General features: G+C 44.6%; 1 protein-coding gene across 1 annotated transcript in view; it reads left to right on the top strand.

Moving 5' to 3' along the window:
• Positions 1–1,758: 1,758 nt before the first annotated feature.
• The window catches only part of SHC4 (SHC adaptor protein 4), a 126,941-nt gene continuing 109,762 nt past the window's right edge, over positions 1,759–18,937 (top strand). The window contains exon 1 of the mRNA XM_060096798.1: positions 1,759–2,343. Coding sequence (XP_059952781.1) covers positions 1,759–2,343 — 585 coding nt within the window. The remainder of the gene's footprint in view (positions 2,344–18,937) is intronic.

Here is an 18,937-nt window from a genome sequence, read left to right as displayed (position 1 = left end):
CTGTGGGGGAGGAGGAAGCCAGCAAGGATGCCTTTTCAGCTGCTTATAAGTAACCATTTAATTCAGAACCTGTGTTTGGATCTCAGGGGAACTCAGGCCACCAAAGTCATAAATACACATGAGCCTAATGCAGCCTTGTGGGCAATAAGGCAGTGAAGGTGGCATCCCTGATTCCCGTGGCTGCCGGTTTGTTTTAATTTTTGGCTTAATGTTCAGTTTCAGAGGCAAGGGCCTTGGCCCACCAAGAAATGTAACCTTCAGCCGAGATTTTCTTGTCTCTTCTGATATGTGATTTCACATCCTCTCAGTGCTTCAGCAGTTTCCTCTTCTCCATTCCTAAAGAACCTGCATTTCCCTTTCTCAGCTCCCTTCCTGGCTTCCTGCTAAGCCTCTTGCAGTTGTCTTCATGTCTTCAGAATGCATTTGATAGGTACAGGAAGTTGCACCAGACGGGAGATGGAACCAGCAATCAATAAAAAAAAGAACTATGTTTCTAAGAAAAATGCATCACGTCTTCCCCCAGGAGTTGTGTACCATATGTCCTAATATCCGTGGAACAATGGGTCTAATTTTTAGCTCTTCTGCTTGGCTTTCCCGGCCATCTCAACACAAAAGAAAATGGACCTTTTAACCTGCTGCCCAGCTTGCAGATGATTTACACTAAAGATTGCCTTTCCCTTTAACCCTTTCCTCAGATATCACAAAATAAAATCTCTCCTTTCTCTCCCTCCAGCTTTATTTCTCCTGGCTACTAGTTTAGTATATTTATGGTGCATGAGTCATCAAGCTGCCGCCTGATTGGATAAAAACCAAGCACCCCTGAGACTATCAGTCAATTACAGCTATTCTCAGCTTCATTCACTGATTTATTAGCTTGCACACACAGAGAGAAATTCATTCAGCAAAGTTCATTCATAAAAATTTCAACACTCTGCGTATCATCCTGCACATCTCAGCCTTCTGTTGCAGATAGGCTCCTGAAAGAAGCTCTGAGGGGAGTCGGGGAGGGAGGGAAGCTCGGAGCCAGGGTGGGCAGGCTGGGAGGGGATCTGAGGATCACGGAGGGATCACAAGACCCTGAAATAATGCGGAGCAGTGCCTGTCACTAGCACTCCTGGCTTGTGGCCCAGAAGGGATGCATGACAAGATCTTCCAAGAGAGGGCAGCCATCAGAAGAAACGAACCCGGGCACAAGGGCCTTTGGCCCACATATACATTTTCTTTTCTCCTTTTTTTAAAAAATGAGCAATCATTGGAACAAGTAAAGGGTTAATGAGCCAGACATTGCCCCGCCCTGTGGGAACCGGAGGGAGCAGGTTTGAAAGTTCCTGTGTGCAGAAGGGGAGGCTGGGGGTAGGGGGCGTTAAATATTTCTGCAAGGCTCCCGCACCGCCAGCGATGCGGCGGGACCGGCTGGCCGGGCGCGCGGCCCCGTGCCGTGCCTAACAGTTGGCCGTGAGCGGTTGCCGCCGCCGCCGCGAGGCTGGGTCCAGGCTTTCCCAGCAAGGAATCCGAGGCGAGAACACCGGGTGCCGCCGCTGGGCCAGGGAGGGACTGAAATCAGCTGGGAAGGCGTTTTCCCCTGGGCTGTTACCCTCGAGGACCCGGAGCCGAAGCGGGCGAGGGCGAGAACGGAGTTGGAGAGGTGGCAGCCGCCAAGTTGCACGGGGCGTTGAGGCGTTTGCTTTCCGCACTGTTTATCTAGCAGACGACGAGGCGATTTATGCAACAGTATCCTGTTTCAGCACTGCCAAGGCTATGCGAGAACGCGGTCCGGACAGCCTGGCAGGACTCGTGCTGTATGTAGGACTCTTCAGGCACCCCGGGATGCTGCACAGGGCCAAGTATAGCCGCTTTCGGAACGAGTCCATCACGTCCTTGGAAGAAGGCAGCCCCGGAGGCTCAGCGGGCAACAAGGGCTCGCCGCAACCTCCCTACCCCGCCCTGGCACCTCACCTGCCGGCTGAAGATGCCACCTTGGCGTCCCAGGAGAGCCCCACCCCACTGTGCACCTTGATCCCTCGCATGGCCAGCGTAAAGCTGGCCAACCCAGCCACCTTGCTGAGTCTGAAAAACTTTTGCTTGGGTACCAAAGAGGTACCTCGACTCAAGCTCCAGGAAAGCCAAGACCCGGCTCCCAGCAGCCCGGCTTCCCCTGAAACCAGTCTGAATAGGGCCATGCCAGCACCTCCGCCTCAGCGGGATGCCCTGGGGCACAGGGCGACCTCTTTAACTCCTGATGCCTGCCCCCTTCCCGGCCCTGGGGAGCCAACCCCCGGGGGCAGGCAGGACAAGCACTTTCTGCAACACCTGTTGGGGATGGGCATGAACTACTATGTGAGGGTAAGTCCATTTTCCTCTCTGCACCCCTTCTACAAGGGGCACCTTCTCTGCTTTCTGAAAGGGGCTGTACATCACCCGGCCGGGTTCTAGGTTTGGATAAGACATTGTGTAGCTGGAGGGAGGGGAGGAGGGAGGCTGAGCTTACAGGTTTCCTTACAGATATCTGGCCTGTATTGGAGTCACACAACTTTTGGCTCAGGGGCATGAACTGGTGCTAACTCATAGGTAGTTGCCAGGTGTAGGGGCAACTTCTCATAGAGACAGCTGAGATGTCCCCCCTGGACTGATCATTCTGGCCAAGAAGACTCAAGAATTTCAAGTCTAATTAGTGATTGAGACCCCATAAATTTTACTGGCCACTGTGTTTCAGTAGAGATTTTTGTGCTAGAGGAATACATGGTGTGTAAGAGACTTGTATTATTTCTGAAAATCTAATTCAGCATTTAACAAACACTTCTCAGAACATGGCTGAGCTTCTAGCCTTGTGCTAGGAGCTAGTCTTAGGTCTTCGGTGCACATTTTTTTGTCTTTATTGCCTACGCTGTGCCCACTGGTCCTTGCCCATGAGCTATGTGCAAAATCAAGGTCTTTACTAGCCTTGCATCTGCCCTTTTCCATTCCAGATCTGGGTAAAAGAAGAATAGAAGATTTGGCCTCTGCCCTTCTAGAGCTCACATTTCAATCGGGGAGACCAACAAATGCATGTGAAATAATAAGAGGACAATATTTAGCAATAGATATCTGGTGTGAGAATGCTGAGGGAATTCAGGAAAAGGGAAAGGTTGTTGTGGTCTGGGATTCATTCATATGGGAAACCTTCAGGAGAAGGTGCATCTTGGAAGAGCTATCAGATTTTTATTGGCAGAAAGGGGGAGACACCTGGCAGGGCAAGAATATGAGCAAAGTCCAAATGGCAGGTATTACTGTGGTGGCTGCAGGGGAGTATCACACTGGGCTTAACTGGAGAAGAGAGGGGATGCTGGAGGGTAGTGGGTGATAGAGAGTATGGCTGGCACATAGTTGATGCTCAAACAAATTTGAGTCAAATAAAGACAAATACAGATCTCGGGTAGCTTGGGGAGGAGGGAGCAGCTGACCAAAGCTCTTAATGCCGTATGGGGAGTTTGTAAACACTCTGATTCATAAACAGAAAGTATCATAGGTTTGTAGGCCAACTATAACTTGATGAAAGTGGTTTCAAAAAGGTCAGTCTGTGAATTTATTTTAGATGGACTGAAGCAGGGAAAAATTATAGATTTGGAGGCCGATAAGAAAGATACTCTGGGAGTTTAGGCACCAGGGGATGGGAACATGGATTAATGTGAAGGTGAGAGAAAGGAGATGAATGTAAGAGCCTCTGTGAGAAGCCTCAACAGTCTTGGGTGACTGAGAAGATCATTTCAGATCATAATACACATAACAGAATGGTGAACATTTATTAAGCAATGGATAGATTGCTGAGTGTGTTATTGCTATTTATAGAGGTTGTGGATGATTATTGATAAAGGAGTTGTGAGGAATGAAAAATAACTTCGAATGTAAGCCTCAGTATGGGATTGGTGATGTCAGTGATAGAAACAGAATGAGTTGGGAAGGGGGTCATGCTAAGTTTGCTTTCGACATGTTATGTGTAAAGGGATGATATCTAAGTGGTACTAATTTGTAGGTAGCAATCATATAAGACTAGCATTCAGGTGAGAAGTCTTATCTGAAAGTAGACATTTAAGAGATAACCCAATAACTGTATCACACACAGACGGTTAAGATCTCAAAGAAGGCCAAATAATGAACACTGGAAGGGTTACAGTGAGAGCAGGCTAGGGCAGCCTAGGTGAATTGATAACAAAAATCTCCAAGGAAGATAAATTTATGGGACACTCAGCTCTTACCCTCCCTCACAGTGACACAGCTCAACATGGAAATAGTTACATGTATCTACTAAAAGTTCGTGGGCAATTCTCACTGGTCAAGCTTAAGGATCTGCCAGGCTCTAATGGAAAATTGTGACTCTCCAAACCCATACTTGGCACCTGCCTTCCCATTACCTAGACATCCTCTGCTGTCTGCCTTCCCTCTCCTTCCCTCTTGTACTTCCTTCCACCTCCCCACACCCACACACCTGTACAATTTTAAATGTGAAAGAGTTGCTGTGTGATCTCCATTTTCCTTAGGGAGTGTCGCCACTGGCATTTTAGATTTTTAACGAGGATTCCGACTGTCTTTTTCTGGCAATGATGACTGACCCCAGGAAAAGTGCTGACCCCATGATCCATGTGAATCATACTATGTTGCCAATAGATAGTGACGTGACACCAGTTAACACCTCTTTTAGGAAGTCAAAATACATGGAAGAGCCTACTTTATTAATTTTTATAAAACCCTACTTTGAAAGGTGGAAGGAACTCAGAAGTTATCAAGTTCATTGCCTCTGTGGGGAAACTGAAGTCCAGAGAAGTGAAAAAAAAATTTTTTTTTTTTTTTGCGGTACACGGGCCTCTCACTGTTGTGGCCTCTCCCGCTGCGGAGCACAGGCTCCGGATGCGCAGGCTCAGTGGCCATGGCTCACGGGCCCAGCCTCTCCGCGGCATGTGGGATCTTCCCGGACCGGGGCACGAACCCGTGTCCCCTGCATCAGCAGGAGGACTCTCTACCACTGCACCACCAGGGAAGCCCGAGAAGTGAAATTTTTTAAGGCCATATAGGTGAGTCAAAAGGAGAGTTAGCACTAGACCCCAATTGCCCCATGTGCCAGTCTGTGCTCTTTTCACCACAGGTTTTCATCCTGGTTGAGATCCTTCTCAGAATTCTTTTAGGTGTGATGTGAACCAATTTTAAAAGACAAAATGCCAACCTATTAATTTACAGTGAAAAATATTGTGCCAATTAAACCAAAATTGTGATCCCATCTGTAGGAAAATGCCCACAGAAAGATTTAAGTCAAAGGTTTCTTGGTGATGATGGAATCAGAGCAGAGAAGCGAGAGACATTCTTTTTAAAAAAAATTATTTTATAAAGGTAACACTTGTTTATAACATTATATGTTTCATGTGTACAACATTATATTTCTACTTCTGTATACACTACAGGGTGCTCACCAACCAAAAGTTTAGTTTCCATCCATCACCATACAGTTGACCCCTTTACCCATTTTGCCGCCTGCCCCTCCCCCTCTGATAACCTGTACTCTGTTCTCTGTATCTACATGTTTTGCTTTGTTTATTTTTGTTTGTTTGTTTTTTATATTCCACATATGAATGAAATCATATGGTATTTGCCTTCTCTGTCTGACTTATTTCACTTAGCATAATACTCTTAAGGTCCATCCACATTGTTGCAAATGGCAAGATTTCATTCTTTTTTATGGCTAATATCCCAGTGTGTGTGTGTGTGTCTGTGTGTGTATATGTATATATATATATGCGCCACATCTTCTTTATCCGTTCATCCATTGATGGGCACTGAGGTTGCTTCCATACCTGGGCTAGTATAAACAATGCTATGATGAACATCACGGTGCATATATCTTTTTGAGTTAGTGTTTTGAATTCTTTGGATAAATACCCAGAAGTGATGATTCTAGATCGTATAGTAGTTCTATTTTTAAATTTTTTAGGAACCTCCATACTGTTCTGCATAGTGGCTGTACCAATTTACATTCCCACCAACATTGTTTGGGGGTTCCCTTTTCTCCACACCCTCTCCAGCATTTATTGTTTGTAGATTTTTTGATGATGGCCATTCTGACTGGTATGAGGTGATAGAGATATTCTTGATGGCTAGTGGACATAGGGGCAACTCTTTTAGGCAAAAGGCAGCCACATATTGTACTCTCTTATCCACATCATGTGACTGCTCCTCTCTTTGCTCAAATTTATTTTATTCATTCTCTCATCTACTGAGAAAATACGTGCTGTGAACCAATTATGCGACAGGAACTGTTCCAGGCCTTGGGCATACATCAGTGAATTAAGAGACCAGGTCTGAGCCCTCATGGAACTTACATTCCAGTGAGGGAAGTTGAGCCATGATTGAATAAACAAGCAAATATAATATGTCACATGTAATAAGTGCTAGGGAGCAATAAAGCAGGGGAAGTAAGAAAGGCAGTTATTGGGTAGAGATGGCGGATACTGTATTCTTTCTGAGTAAAAATGGCATAGTTAGAGCTACTTTTAAGTTTGTCTTGCATCTTTTATCTTCACATTAGGGACTTAATTTGCCATCTACTCTAAGTTAGAGTTGACTTTGGATTAAATATCCTTTTAAAAAGGACTCTTCTTTTGGTCTTATTATGTAGAATCAATGTTACAGCTGAGAATACTTGATGAATCCTGAGCACCTATTTTTGAGTAACTTTCTTTTAAGCTCAGAACTTGAACCCCCTGAAGGTCACTCAAGGAAGGTGGGCTAGCAAACCATTCTTTGAGAGATATCAAGTTAGAAATGGACAGCCAAACTGGGTCTGGGCAAAGTAGTGAGGTGGGTGAAGTCTGTTAAATGTGGCCAGATGGTAACATTTGTTCCCACCATAAGATTAAGTTTCATTTCTTTATGAGGTCTTCCCAAGTCACTTCATCTAGCAACAGACATTCATGTGGAGGTCTCCAGGTGCCCAACGTGGTCTGTGCATGGTGAGCATGGAAAATATACAACATGACCAGTGCTCGCATGTCTAAAATGAGAGGACTGGTCTGTATGGCCTTTAAGGTGCCCCCATCACCAGCATTTTTCTTCTTCCAGTTTTATTGAGATATAATTGACATACAACACTGTATAAGTTTAAGGTGTACAGTATCATGATCTGACTTACATATATCATGAAATGATCACCACATAAGTTTAGTGAACATCCATCACCTCACATAGATACAAAATAAAAGAAAAAGAAAGAAATACTTTTTCCTTGTGATGAGAAGTCGTAGGATTTACTCTCTTAACCACTTTCATACATAATGTACCATCACCGGCATTTAAAGGCACTAAAGCTCCTTTCTCCACATAGGAGGTATTTAAATGTTAGTTTCCTTTCCCACACCCAGTCCATAGATTGCCTACAAATTAATTCAAAGACTAAATAAAGTAGAGGCAAAGAAACTAACCTGGATAGAACTGCCACAGGTAAGCACAGTAGTTCTCACAATAACCCTCTGAGGAAGGCAGTTTTCTCCAGGTGAGGGCACAAAGACCCCAAGAGTTTGTCGTCTACCCAACACTTTACACCTTACGTAAGTAGCAGACTGAGAATTCAAATCCAGGTTTGTCTCACTCCAGTGCTTGTCTTCTTCCCACCCTCTCCCCTTACCTCTGACCAAGTCAGGCAGTCCTGCAGGTTCGTAAATGGAGTAGCACAGATGAAGGACCACGCTGGGCAGGAGAACTTTATTATAGGACCAACCCATAGAATTTGTCTGCTTGCATTCATTTGCATGATTTCAGTCTCCTCACTTCAGCCTCACTCAGCCCAACCGTTTCCCCAGACTGTATTAGTGTCCTAGGGCTGTTGGAAAAAGTATCATAAACTGAGTGACTTATAACCAGAGGCATTTATTCTTTCTCAGTTCTGGAGGCTAGAAGTCTGAAATCAAGCTATCGGCAGGACATGATCTCTCTGAAGTCTCTCAGAGAGGATCCTTCATTGCCTCTTCTAGCTTCTGGGGGCTGCTAGCAATCCTTGGCATTCCTTGGCTTAGAGATGTATGGCTCCAGTCTCCACCTTCATCTTCACATGGCTTTCTCTCCTGTGTGTCCAAGGACACCAGTCATTAGATTAGGGCTCACACTACTCCATTATGACTTCATCTTAACTTGATTATATCTGCAAAGGCTCAACTTTCAAATAAGGCCACATTCATAGGTTCTGGGGGTTAAGACTTCACCTTATCTTTTCGAGCAATGCAATTCAACCCTTAGCAGTCCCCAAGAACATTTACTGCAATGTGTTTGTCCACAGAGACTTTCTTGGGTATTGGGCTCATCAGCTTTGTGTGCAAATATGATCTTTTTTACTTCCTTTGTACATCTCACGGTATAGTCTCACCATCCTGAAGCTGTAGACTAGTATTGTCTATTGTCTTGTCTACAGTAGATGTGGTCGACGGTACTACAATGTTCTGTCTGCCCCAAGTGTCTTTTCTGCAGGAGAGCACTGGTCTAGGAATTATGAGATCTGGGTTAAAGTAATGGCTCTGACACTAGCCAGCTGTGTGACCTGGAATGAGTCATTTCACCTCCTCATTTTCTCATATTTAAAACAAGAGTTTGAATAGAATGCTGCCTAAGATCCTGAGACCCCAGGTCTCCTTTCCCACTGGTCTGAAATCTCCTTCTATCAGGATCTCTTTTCTGAAGGAAATAACTTTTCACATCTTTGTCTTAATAGAGAAGAGGTGGTATGTCCTTAGCACCCTCTTACTAACACTGAGCTGGCTTCACCAGTAAAGCAGAAACATTGCACTGGCATGGGTGCAGGTGGTCAAAATTTTACAGAGATGGTGAGATAGGCGTCATATGGAACAGCATCCAAGTGTGGGATTCCAGGGAGGAGCAGAGGGTGGACAGGTCCAGGGGGCAGGCTAGGGTGCATGATGATGGCCGGCACTCTGGAACCGTGGCCTAGCTCATGTGGTCTTGCTGGCCGGGTCATGCTGGGGCTTGGTGTCCAATCTGAGGTCTGTAGGAGCAGAAGGAGTTAACGTTTCTCTGTTGTCTCTGGACAAAAGTGATAAGAGAAAAAGGCCCTGCCACACACACAGACAGTCTGGTAACTCTAACCTTGAAAGAGGAAGATTCCTAACCCTGGGAAACTTTGAAGAGACTGTCCCATGGTCTATGCAAAATAAAGGCAGACCTTGGTGCTGTGGATCAGGTGCCCACAGCTAATGGAGGTGCTTTCTGCCTCTGCTAATTTCCCCTTTTTCAAAGTTATTGGTGGTTAAAAGAGACGTAATATGGGTGGGAGGAAATAATTCCAGCTAAAACTGACAATTTGGCATGGAGGGTATTATATTTCCTTCCTGTTTCTTTCTTGAAGTAGGTGAAGAGGTAGATTCTTCTAGAACTTAGGAAAATCCTGGTAGGTTTGACCTGTTGTTCCTATTCTCTTTAAACTCTCACACATTCCTTGATCTGACCAGTCCTTGACTACCCCTGACCACTAGAGCATTAATTGGAATACAGAGTTTCAGAGATCGCCAGGTCCAAAACCTTCATTTTGCAGTTGAGGAACGAGGCTCAGAGATGTGAAATGACTTGCCCCAAGCCACACAGCAACTTAGTGGTGGAGCCCAGACAAGAGCTCCCAGTTCTGTCTACAACACTCTTTTTTTTTTTCTATTGAAGTATAGTTGATTTATAATGTCGTGTTAGTTTCAGGTGTACAGCACAGTGATTCAGTTATACATACATATATATATGTGTGTGTGTGTGTGTGTGTGTGTATATACATGTATAACTGATATATATATTCTTTTTCAAATTCTTTTCCCTTATAGATCATTACAAAATATTGAGTATAGTTCTCTGTGCTATACAGTAAGCCCTTGTTGGTTATCTCTTTTATATATTGCAGTGTGTATGCCCAACACTCTATTTTCTGCCCCTATCTTGCTTCACCTTCCCTCACTCCCCAGAGTAAATGCGCTATGTCAAACATGCCTACTTGATTGAAATGTTGAGCGTATGTATTTTTTTAAACACCAGAATAAAATCTTTTTTCTAATAGGAAGACTGTTTTTAAAAAGCAGTGAGAAGGAAAAAGAAAGCGAGGAAGAGTGCAAGGAGGCCGAAGTGCAGTGGCTTTGCCAGTTTTACCCTTTGTTTATGGAGGTCCCTGTGGGTGGCAACGTGTCCACGTCGGACCAGGATTTGTACAACATGCATGGACTGGCCCCGTTTCATTCATCTTCCGAAACCCTTTGGGGTCATTTCCCTGATGCAGCTTTTCCTCTCACTTCCATTTTCATATTACTTTAAAGCCAGTACCATGTCATCACACGGGTTGGATTGAACAACCCCTGTTTCCCAATGTGACAGTCCCATCACGAGGAGAGTGATCTAAGTGATACACACAGCTCACAGGGCAAGGCCATTTCACAGTTTCTTCCCCAGAGCAGGAGTATGAGGTAGCTGGGGTCTCTTACCCTCTCCTAAGAGATACAAGCTTTGGATCTCAGGGAGGTCTGGTCAGATTTGCAATGAAGTATTAAGATCATGGTGACCACAAGATGCAGGCCTCAATGCTGCATGCAAATAGCTGCTATATGAAAAGATTGCATCTGAAACAGGAGAGTTTTGTGAAGGGGTATTTGGAAAAGTCAAGAGGCCTCAAGGAGCTGGATTTTTGAACACATTTGTTGGGAGCATCATATGAAAATGTATTGATAGCATAGCAAGGATGATAAAGAAGTATAAATTTGCAACCATTAGCTTGGGCGTACAAGGGATGTCATTAAAAAAATATATATATTTAAAATCACATGAAATCCAGCAACAAGCCCTCTCTTGTTTGTTTGACAATACTGTCAGTTTCGATCACTATTTGTCCCCCAATCTCTGGATCACGTAATGAATCAAGGGGCTTATTTAGCACCCCTAAATTGGGGAAAGGTCTCTGAGCTTCAGTTCATTGTTTATCGATGGTCCCCTAAAGGCAGGAGCACCCCTGCATCTAGACCTCCATTTGTCCACTAGGATGTTTACTCATTCTGGGAGCCCCTTCTGAGAATCCAGCCTCTCTAGCTGCCCCTCCAGCCATTCCCCTCCAGAGGCCTTGTACTTCCCTGGAGCCTGGCCAGGATGCAGGTTGGGGGTCTGTAATGCTTAGAGGCCCACCAATATCAACCACCCATCACCTTCCCACTTATGCCCCCGAAGAACAGGGATGACAGATGGCTAAAGCACGTTCATGGGAAACCCAGAAGCAACCAGCAATCAAAGGGGTGTGATTGTTGGAGGACACGGCACAAGGGCAGGAAGGAGAGGGAGGACATTCAAGGCTAAGGAAGGATGGGATGAAGTTGAAGGAGCTGCTCGCATTTGTCAGGGTTAGACACTGGTAGCCAAGGGTTCTGAAGGAAAATGAGGCCGAAGGCAGTTCTTGGGAGGAATTGGAAATCTTGTTGCCTGTGGGAGGTTCATGGGATTGAGAGAGGGAGGGAGAGGGGGAAAAGAATGCAGAGTACAGGCAGTGCCTACCCAGAAAAGAATCTGGAACACAGAGGTCATAAAGCAACAGTTTAGCGATGTATTTTGTTTGGCCAAATTAGAAAAAAAATTTTTCTTTGGATTAGTGCCAACGTTTAAAAACGAAGACATTCCAGATAAAACTCTGGATTTCTGGCTTCTTAGAAGAGCTGGCAGCACCAGGCTGACCACATGTCAACAGATGACCAGAGCTGGGGGCTGAGCCACGGTCCCACCCAGTTTCACTCGCTTACATCACCTGTCTGCCCCCCGAAGGTGGCTGAGTTTGCATACCCACCTGTAATGTTATCTTTCATTTTCCAATTCAGAATACCTGGGAGAGAAGCTGAGAATGGCTTCTTCGTGGGCAAAATAGCAGGGCTTCTCTCTTTTATGCAGGGCATGGGACAGAGTACTGGGAATGGGTGAGACCCAGGAGGCCGGGATCTGGCCTTCTCCACTCAGAGAGCCTCTCCCCATCCTAACAAAGTTGCAGAGTTTTCAAGAGTGGTGGAGCTCCAGGACTAGTACAGGCTGTCCCTATTTTGTAAAGATGTGTCAGGCAAAGTTGGTTTGTATATCAGTTCTTTGTTACAATGAATTTTCCCAGAGAAATAATGTTAAAGGTTGATAAAGTTTTCTCATCTGGCTCGGGAGAGGATTAGATGAAGGTAAATACGTACAAAGCTTAGTGCAGAGCTTGTCACGTGGTAAGTCCCAGGTGGAGGGAGGAGAATGAACTTTCAAAGGTCTAGGTGTGCCTCTGGGCAAAAGAAATTTGAAATAGTCTAACTTTGATTTTGGCGTTTTACCATGTCCCTTTGGCATCTTTCCTCCCGGCCACCAGTGCTACCCCCATGGAACTTTCTTCCCTAAGCCTTTCCTGCGGTGCTCACCAGGGCAGGCCTGCCCTCTTCTCTAAAGTTGCCTAGTATTCCTTTACTAGTCAGCATTCCTCTTCCCTCAGTGCAGCAGAGGGAAAAGCATTTGCTTTTGGAAAATATTTATTACTTCATCACCTCTTCATTGTAATATTTCCCAAAGTTTGCCAAGAGCCAACTATATCAGTCAAAAATACTTGCTAAAAGTGCAGATTCTCTGCCCCCCATCCCCATTCTGAACTCGCTGGATCAGAATCTCTGAGGCTGGGGCCCTGAAACCTGCATATTAAACAAGCCTCGTATGCACAAATTTTCTGATGCACAGACAATTTGGGAACCTCTGCTGGGTCCAGTTAGTGCAGTAGTTCTCAGCCAGGGATGATTTTGCCACTCAGGGGACATTTGACAACACCTGGAGACAGTTTTAGCTGTCATAATGGGGGAGGGGGAGGAGGCCCTACTGGTCTTTAGAGACTAGAGGCCAGGGCTGGGGGCTAAACACCCAACAGTGCACGGGAGATCCCCCCCAACACAGAATTCTCAGGCCCGACATGTCAACAGCACTGAGGCTGAGAAACCCTGAGTCAGAGGGACGAAGCATGTGAACCTGGGCTGTGCATTAAGAGGTAATTGTGACTAAAAGAATCAACACCCAATTCAGCATTTGACTTGTAAAAATCTAACCTAACGTAGTGCTAATTTTCTCAGGCTTTCTCCTTTACCCTCTCTTAAATCCACAGAGTCTCTAAAATTACAGTTCACTCTCTTACATCCACCCAGGCAGTACTCCTTTGGCTTCCATATCAGGATCTCAGATGGTGGGAATGAGGGGGGGGGGGTGCCCTACGTTGTTATGACTCAGCTGCACATCACGTATGTTCACATTGGCAGCAGATTCGACACTCAGGTGTGCTCTGGGCTAAGTGGCATTTATAGGCTAAGTTGGTATCCTAACCAGGGTATCCTACCATTACTTGTACCTTCATTTCTATAGGGAAATGCCTTCAGGGTTTTAACAGCTAACTTACAAGTAGATCTTAAGAACCGAGCCTGTCTTGGATTGGAAAATTCCTCTAGTTAGAGGGAAGGAAGTGCCAGAAAGCAAGCAACTTGAGCAAAAAGTCTGTATGCTGTTAAGTGTAACCCCAGAAATTAGATTTTTCCCCTCAGTGTCATAAGAGAATAATTTATATGAATCATTCACTGGGAAATGGTGAAATGTATAATTCAATTTTTTTTTACCTAGTGCCAACTCCAGGTCCTTGAAAGACATTGTCCCTCCCTGTCCTCTCTTCTCAGTATGGCTCTTTTTTTTTTTTTAACATCTTTATTGGCGTATAATTGCTTTACAATGGTGTGTTCGTTTCTGCTGTATAACAAAGTGAATCAGCTCTACATATACCTATATCCCCATATCTCCTCCCTCTTGCGTCTCCCTCCCACCCTCCTTATCCCACCCCTCTAGGTGGTCACAAAGCACCGAGCTGATCTCCCTGTGCTACAGCATGGCTCTTTTAGCCCTGGACGCAGGACTCAGACTGATTCATTGACTACAAAGTTCTGTTTCACAGTGAGTTAAGTGATCCAAGTTCACAGGGCTCATGAGCGGTCGAGCAAGGACTAGAATTCAGGTCTCCCGACTCCCAGGTCAGGGCTCTTTTCACTACCTTTTGTGAATGCGATGTAACCTTGCATGAGGAGGTTACAGTATGAAAGAAGAGCAAAGGTGTCCACACAAGTTCCTGTAATATAAGGCAGGGCATAATAGATGACACCAAAGTGACACGAGTAAAATGTGTGGGAGTGCAGGGAGGAAAGGGGACTCTTTTGAGGTGATTATAGAAGGTTTCTTGAAGGACGAGGCATCTTAACTGAGTCTTGAGAAATGGGTGGAGTTTCCATAGGCAGAGATAGAGGAAGAGCATTATAGGCAAAGAACATGACAGGGGTGAAGGCATGGAGGCAGGAAAGTGGAGGATGTGTTTGGAGAATAGAGAGTAATTGGATTCGGTTGGACAGTGTGTTAGGTATATGCCGGAGATCAGAGCATGGGCTGGTGCTCTAACAAATTTGTATAGTATCTGAAAAGTTGGGTTTTCCAACAGGAAACTATTGAAAATTTTTTTGAATAGGGGAATGACAAACTCGGAGGTATGTTTTAGAAAGATTCTATGGGCTGCAGTGCTTAGAGAGGACCCAAAAGGAGGGAGGCTGAAGAAAGGAAGCCCAGGTGAGAAGCGGGTCGGGAACAAAGGCAGTGGTGATAGAAACAAGGAAAGATGTGAGAGCCACTTGGTGAGGGAGGGCGGAGGCCGGAAAGGTTTGGGCGTCAGGGGTGAATTCCATTTCACATGTGCTGCTTTCAAGGTGACCTCAAAGCATCCAGGTGGAAATCTCCAGAAGAAAATAGAACAGTTAGGACTGAGGAGAAATTATTTTTGTTGCTGTTGGCATCAAGGCCCAGGGAATGGACAAGGCTACCAAAGGGAGAGTGTAGAGCAGGGGGAGAAGAGGGTTTGGGGGATGCCACATTGAAGTATTCTGTGGAGGAGGAGGAAGAACAGGCCTTGATGACAGAACAAGCAGCATGAGGACCAGGGTGGAGAGAGGACAGGGTCACCTAGGGAGAAGGAGGACAGAGTTCCGAGGAGAGAGAGGTTGAATGAAAGAGTGTCAAGCCCATGGAGGATTCAAGGAAGACGAGAACTGAGAAAGAGCCATGGTGTGTCCTTTCATCTTCTTCTTTTTTTTTTTTCCTGTTAAAATTTCTTTTATCCTACATACACTGTTCCTATGACAAATTTGTTTAGATAACATAATTTTATTTCTGTTCACTTCTACAATAGAGATTTTCATTTATTTTTAAAACTATCTCTTACATCATGAGATGTGATTGAGATGAGAAGTTTTTTTTTTTTTTACATCTTTATTGGAGTATAATTGCTTTACAATGAATGGTGTGTTAGTTTCTGCTTTATAACAAAGTGAATCAGTTATACATACACATATGTTCCCATATCTCTTCCCTCTTGCGTCTCCCTCCCTCCCACCCTCCCTATCCCACCCCTCTAGGTGGTCGCAAAGCACCGAGCTGATCTCCCTGTGCTATGTGGCTGCTTCCCACTAACTATCTATTTTACATTTGGTAGAGGGCAAGCTGTGACAAAGCGACAGAGTGGCATGGACATATATACACTTTCATCTTCGTACTCCCCCTCTCCACTAAGGTATCCAGATTCAACTGTTGCCAACCAAGCACAGCATTGGATGCCCCACACTCCCACTCTCTCCCCTTGCCCTCTCAGTGAGTGGCATCTCCCACTTGTCCAAGTCAGAGCTACTCACTCTGTCATACTCCACACAGCCTGCAATTATCAAGTCCGGTCAACTCCACCTTTAGGACGCTTCTCATGCACATCCATTTTTCTCCACCTCCACTGCAGTTTCTAAGGTGGAGACTACAGTAGGCAGCATTTCCAGACTCCATGATCAGCTTCTGATGGAACTGTTTTATGAGACACACTTTGCAAAACTCTACTGTTGTAGCTTTCAGTTGAAACTAGGAGATGAATAATCGTAATATAAGGTGGGAAATGATATACACCTATAGAAAATAGATACATCAGTGTACTGAACTCAGAGGCAGAGACAACTTCTAGCTGGGTGGTCAGGGAAGGCTCCCAGGGGAGATGCCATTTGAGATGGTCCCTAAGGTCGGATAGAAGTCTAACCACAGGGACTATTTTTAAAAAGGGTACTCCAGATGAGGGGATGTAGATAAGGAAATATAGATCATATATAAGAAAGAGCACTGATTTCAGGTTGGCTAGAGTAGAGGCTGCTTGGGAAAAACCAGTAGATAGTAAACTGAGATTTGAGCCAGATTATTATTATTTGAGCAGGCCTTAAATATCAGGCTAAGGAGTCTAGAGGTTGAAGCAGAGGCATGAGGATTCATTTGTGCTAGAGAAGGGAGTGACTGGAGGTGGGGAAGCCCTTTCAAAGTTCATTACAGCAATAATCAAGGTGAGAAGTGTCTATATTAGGGTCTTGTTAGAGGGAGTGAAATAAAGAAACACTGGTAGAGACATTGTGGAAGAAAAATTTGAAGAGGGCAGAGAAAGAGGGCAGATTCCAATCCAACCTGCCTGAGGCTTTGAGGTAAAAGGCTTGGGGTGGGATGGGAGGACATGACAGTAAAAGACACGGAGGATGACAGGAGGAGAAGCAGAGTTGAGAGGGAAGGTAAGAGGTTCAATTGCCGACACGTGAAGCTTGAAGCTGCTGAGAGTTATCTAGACGAGAGGGAGGTGTCCTGCAGGTGGGCAGAGTTGGGGAGAGCATCAGGCCTGGTGTGCGCTATGTGAGTCAAGCCAAGCAATTGGGCGTCCTTATCTGACAATTGTCCCAGTGAAGCAGAGAGAGTTTAGGTGATTTTTGAGAGTGGTAAAGAATGGAGAGTTTCTTAATGTTATATGGCAGAAGGTCCCTTCTCTGATGAAATGTTTCATATATACTTTTGACTCAAATTAAAATTATAGAAATGTGCTTTTGTGTTGTAGAGTCAAGGCCTTTTCTCTCAGTTTTATACATACAACGATTAATATCCCTTTTCATCGTTCTTGCATAAATTCTACTCATAGAATTTATATAGTTTCTCATCTACATTCCTCCTTTCAGTTTTTTTAAAGTGAGGTGAGTTCTCAGAGACATCTTCAAATCACTGTGAGTGCAGAATCAGTTTTATTTAAAAAATCTTTTAGAGTTGTCTTATCCACATCAATTTAACACTGTTATTTTTAAATTAATTTATTTAATTTATTTTTATTTTGGCTGTGTTGGGTCTTCGTTGCTGTGCGCAGGCTTTCTCTAGTTGTGGTGAGCAGGGGCCACCCTTTGTTGCAGTGCGTGGGCTTCTCATTGCGGTGGCTTCTCTTGTTGCAGAGCACAGGCTCTAGACGCACGGGCTTCAGTAGTTGTGGTGCACAGGCTTAGTTGCTCTGTGGCATGTGGCATCTTCCCGGATCAGGGCTCAAACCCATGTCGCTTGCATTAGCAGGTGGATTCTTAACTACTGTGCCACTGGGGAAGCCCAACATTATTTTTAAAAGCATCTTGTCTTCATAAGGTCTTTCTAAAGCTTTTGACTTAATTTTCAGATAAATTATAACCTTTAAAAATCATATTTTATCATTTTGTTTAATATCTACTTAGATGATGTGATTTCAATAGCAGTTACAACTTCCATATGCAGGTATGGCACAAATACAACGGGGTTCTTGGTCAGTCCACAATTCAAATGGTGGCAGCAGAAGATGTGGACATTCCAGTACCCTGCTGGCTGCAGCAAGTTAGTTAAGTGGCAACCAGTTAGCAGAGTTTTATTGTAGTATTGTGTGTTAACAGTACAGCAACTTGGTTTGTTGATATGTCTCACAATGCATTTCCAATTTTTGTCATCACATAGAAACGCTTTGTTACATGGTTGTAATCAGTGAGCATGTTGTCATTCTACTTTTTTTCCTACTAAACTTGACAACAACATCTTGCCCTTGAAGAGCAAACAGCATTTAATGAATTCTGTTGTACTTAGTCTCCAAACGGTTTCTGTTCAGGGAAAATGATGTACAAAGAGTGTCCGAAGGCAAACTAGGAAATAAAAACCACAGCTAGGAATACAGCAGATATCCTGACTACCCATGCAGAATCCCATTCAAGACCCTGTTTTTAAGAGATGAAACTGAATCAGCAACTGTAAGGGTATCTCTGGGGATGGAAGTTTAAATTTAGAAACTCATCTATGGCCCTAAGCCTTTCCCTTTATAAAGAAAACCAGAAAACACTTGGGGTTTGAGTCCCCCTCACTGTTATCAACATTTTTACCAGCTTGAGACTAAGAAGGCCCTCTTTTTTTTTCTCTTAATAACATTCTGCATTTTATAGGGTGCCCTTTGCATCTCCATGCAATTTTGTAAACATTAAACAAATAGAATAAGTTGTTACAAGGGCAGATGTAATTTATTCTCAGTAGCTTTTGTTTGTCACTTGGAAAAAATATGTATCTTTCTCAGGTGCAACAATATTAAGTATTAAAATGTGCTCTACCAAAAACCAATTTGGCTTTACGTAGCTCTTTGTCATACTCAACAAAATGGATATATTTTAACTCTTATTTGCCTGGTGCTCCTTGGGATGCAAAGGCTTCCCGGATTGTGGTAAATGAGGTGGTTCTCTCATCTGTATTTGTGTGTGTGTGTGTGTGTGTGTGTGTGTTACACGGGCCTCTCACTGCTGTGGCCTCTCTGGCTGTGGAGCACAGGCTCCGGATGCGCAGGCCCAGCGGCCATGGCTCATGGGCCCAGCTGCTCCACGGCATGTGGGATCCTCCTGGACCGGGGCACGAACCCATGTCCCCTGCATCGGCAGGCGGACTCTCAACCACTGCGCCACCAGGGAAGCCCCTCATCTGTACTTTCTAAAAATGGAAAAGTCATGACTATAATAAGGAAAAAAGAGCTATGAGGACTAACTTT

This window comes from Mesoplodon densirostris, chromosome 4 (genome assembly GCF_025265405.1).
Source record: "Mesoplodon densirostris isolate mMesDen1 chromosome 4, mMesDen1 primary haplotype, whole genome shotgun sequence".
Taxonomy (NCBI): Eukaryota; Metazoa; Chordata; class Mammalia; order Artiodactyla; family Ziphiidae; genus Mesoplodon; species Mesoplodon densirostris.
Note: the sequence above shows the minus strand (reverse complement) of the source record. Positions and strands in the feature narration are given on the sequence as shown.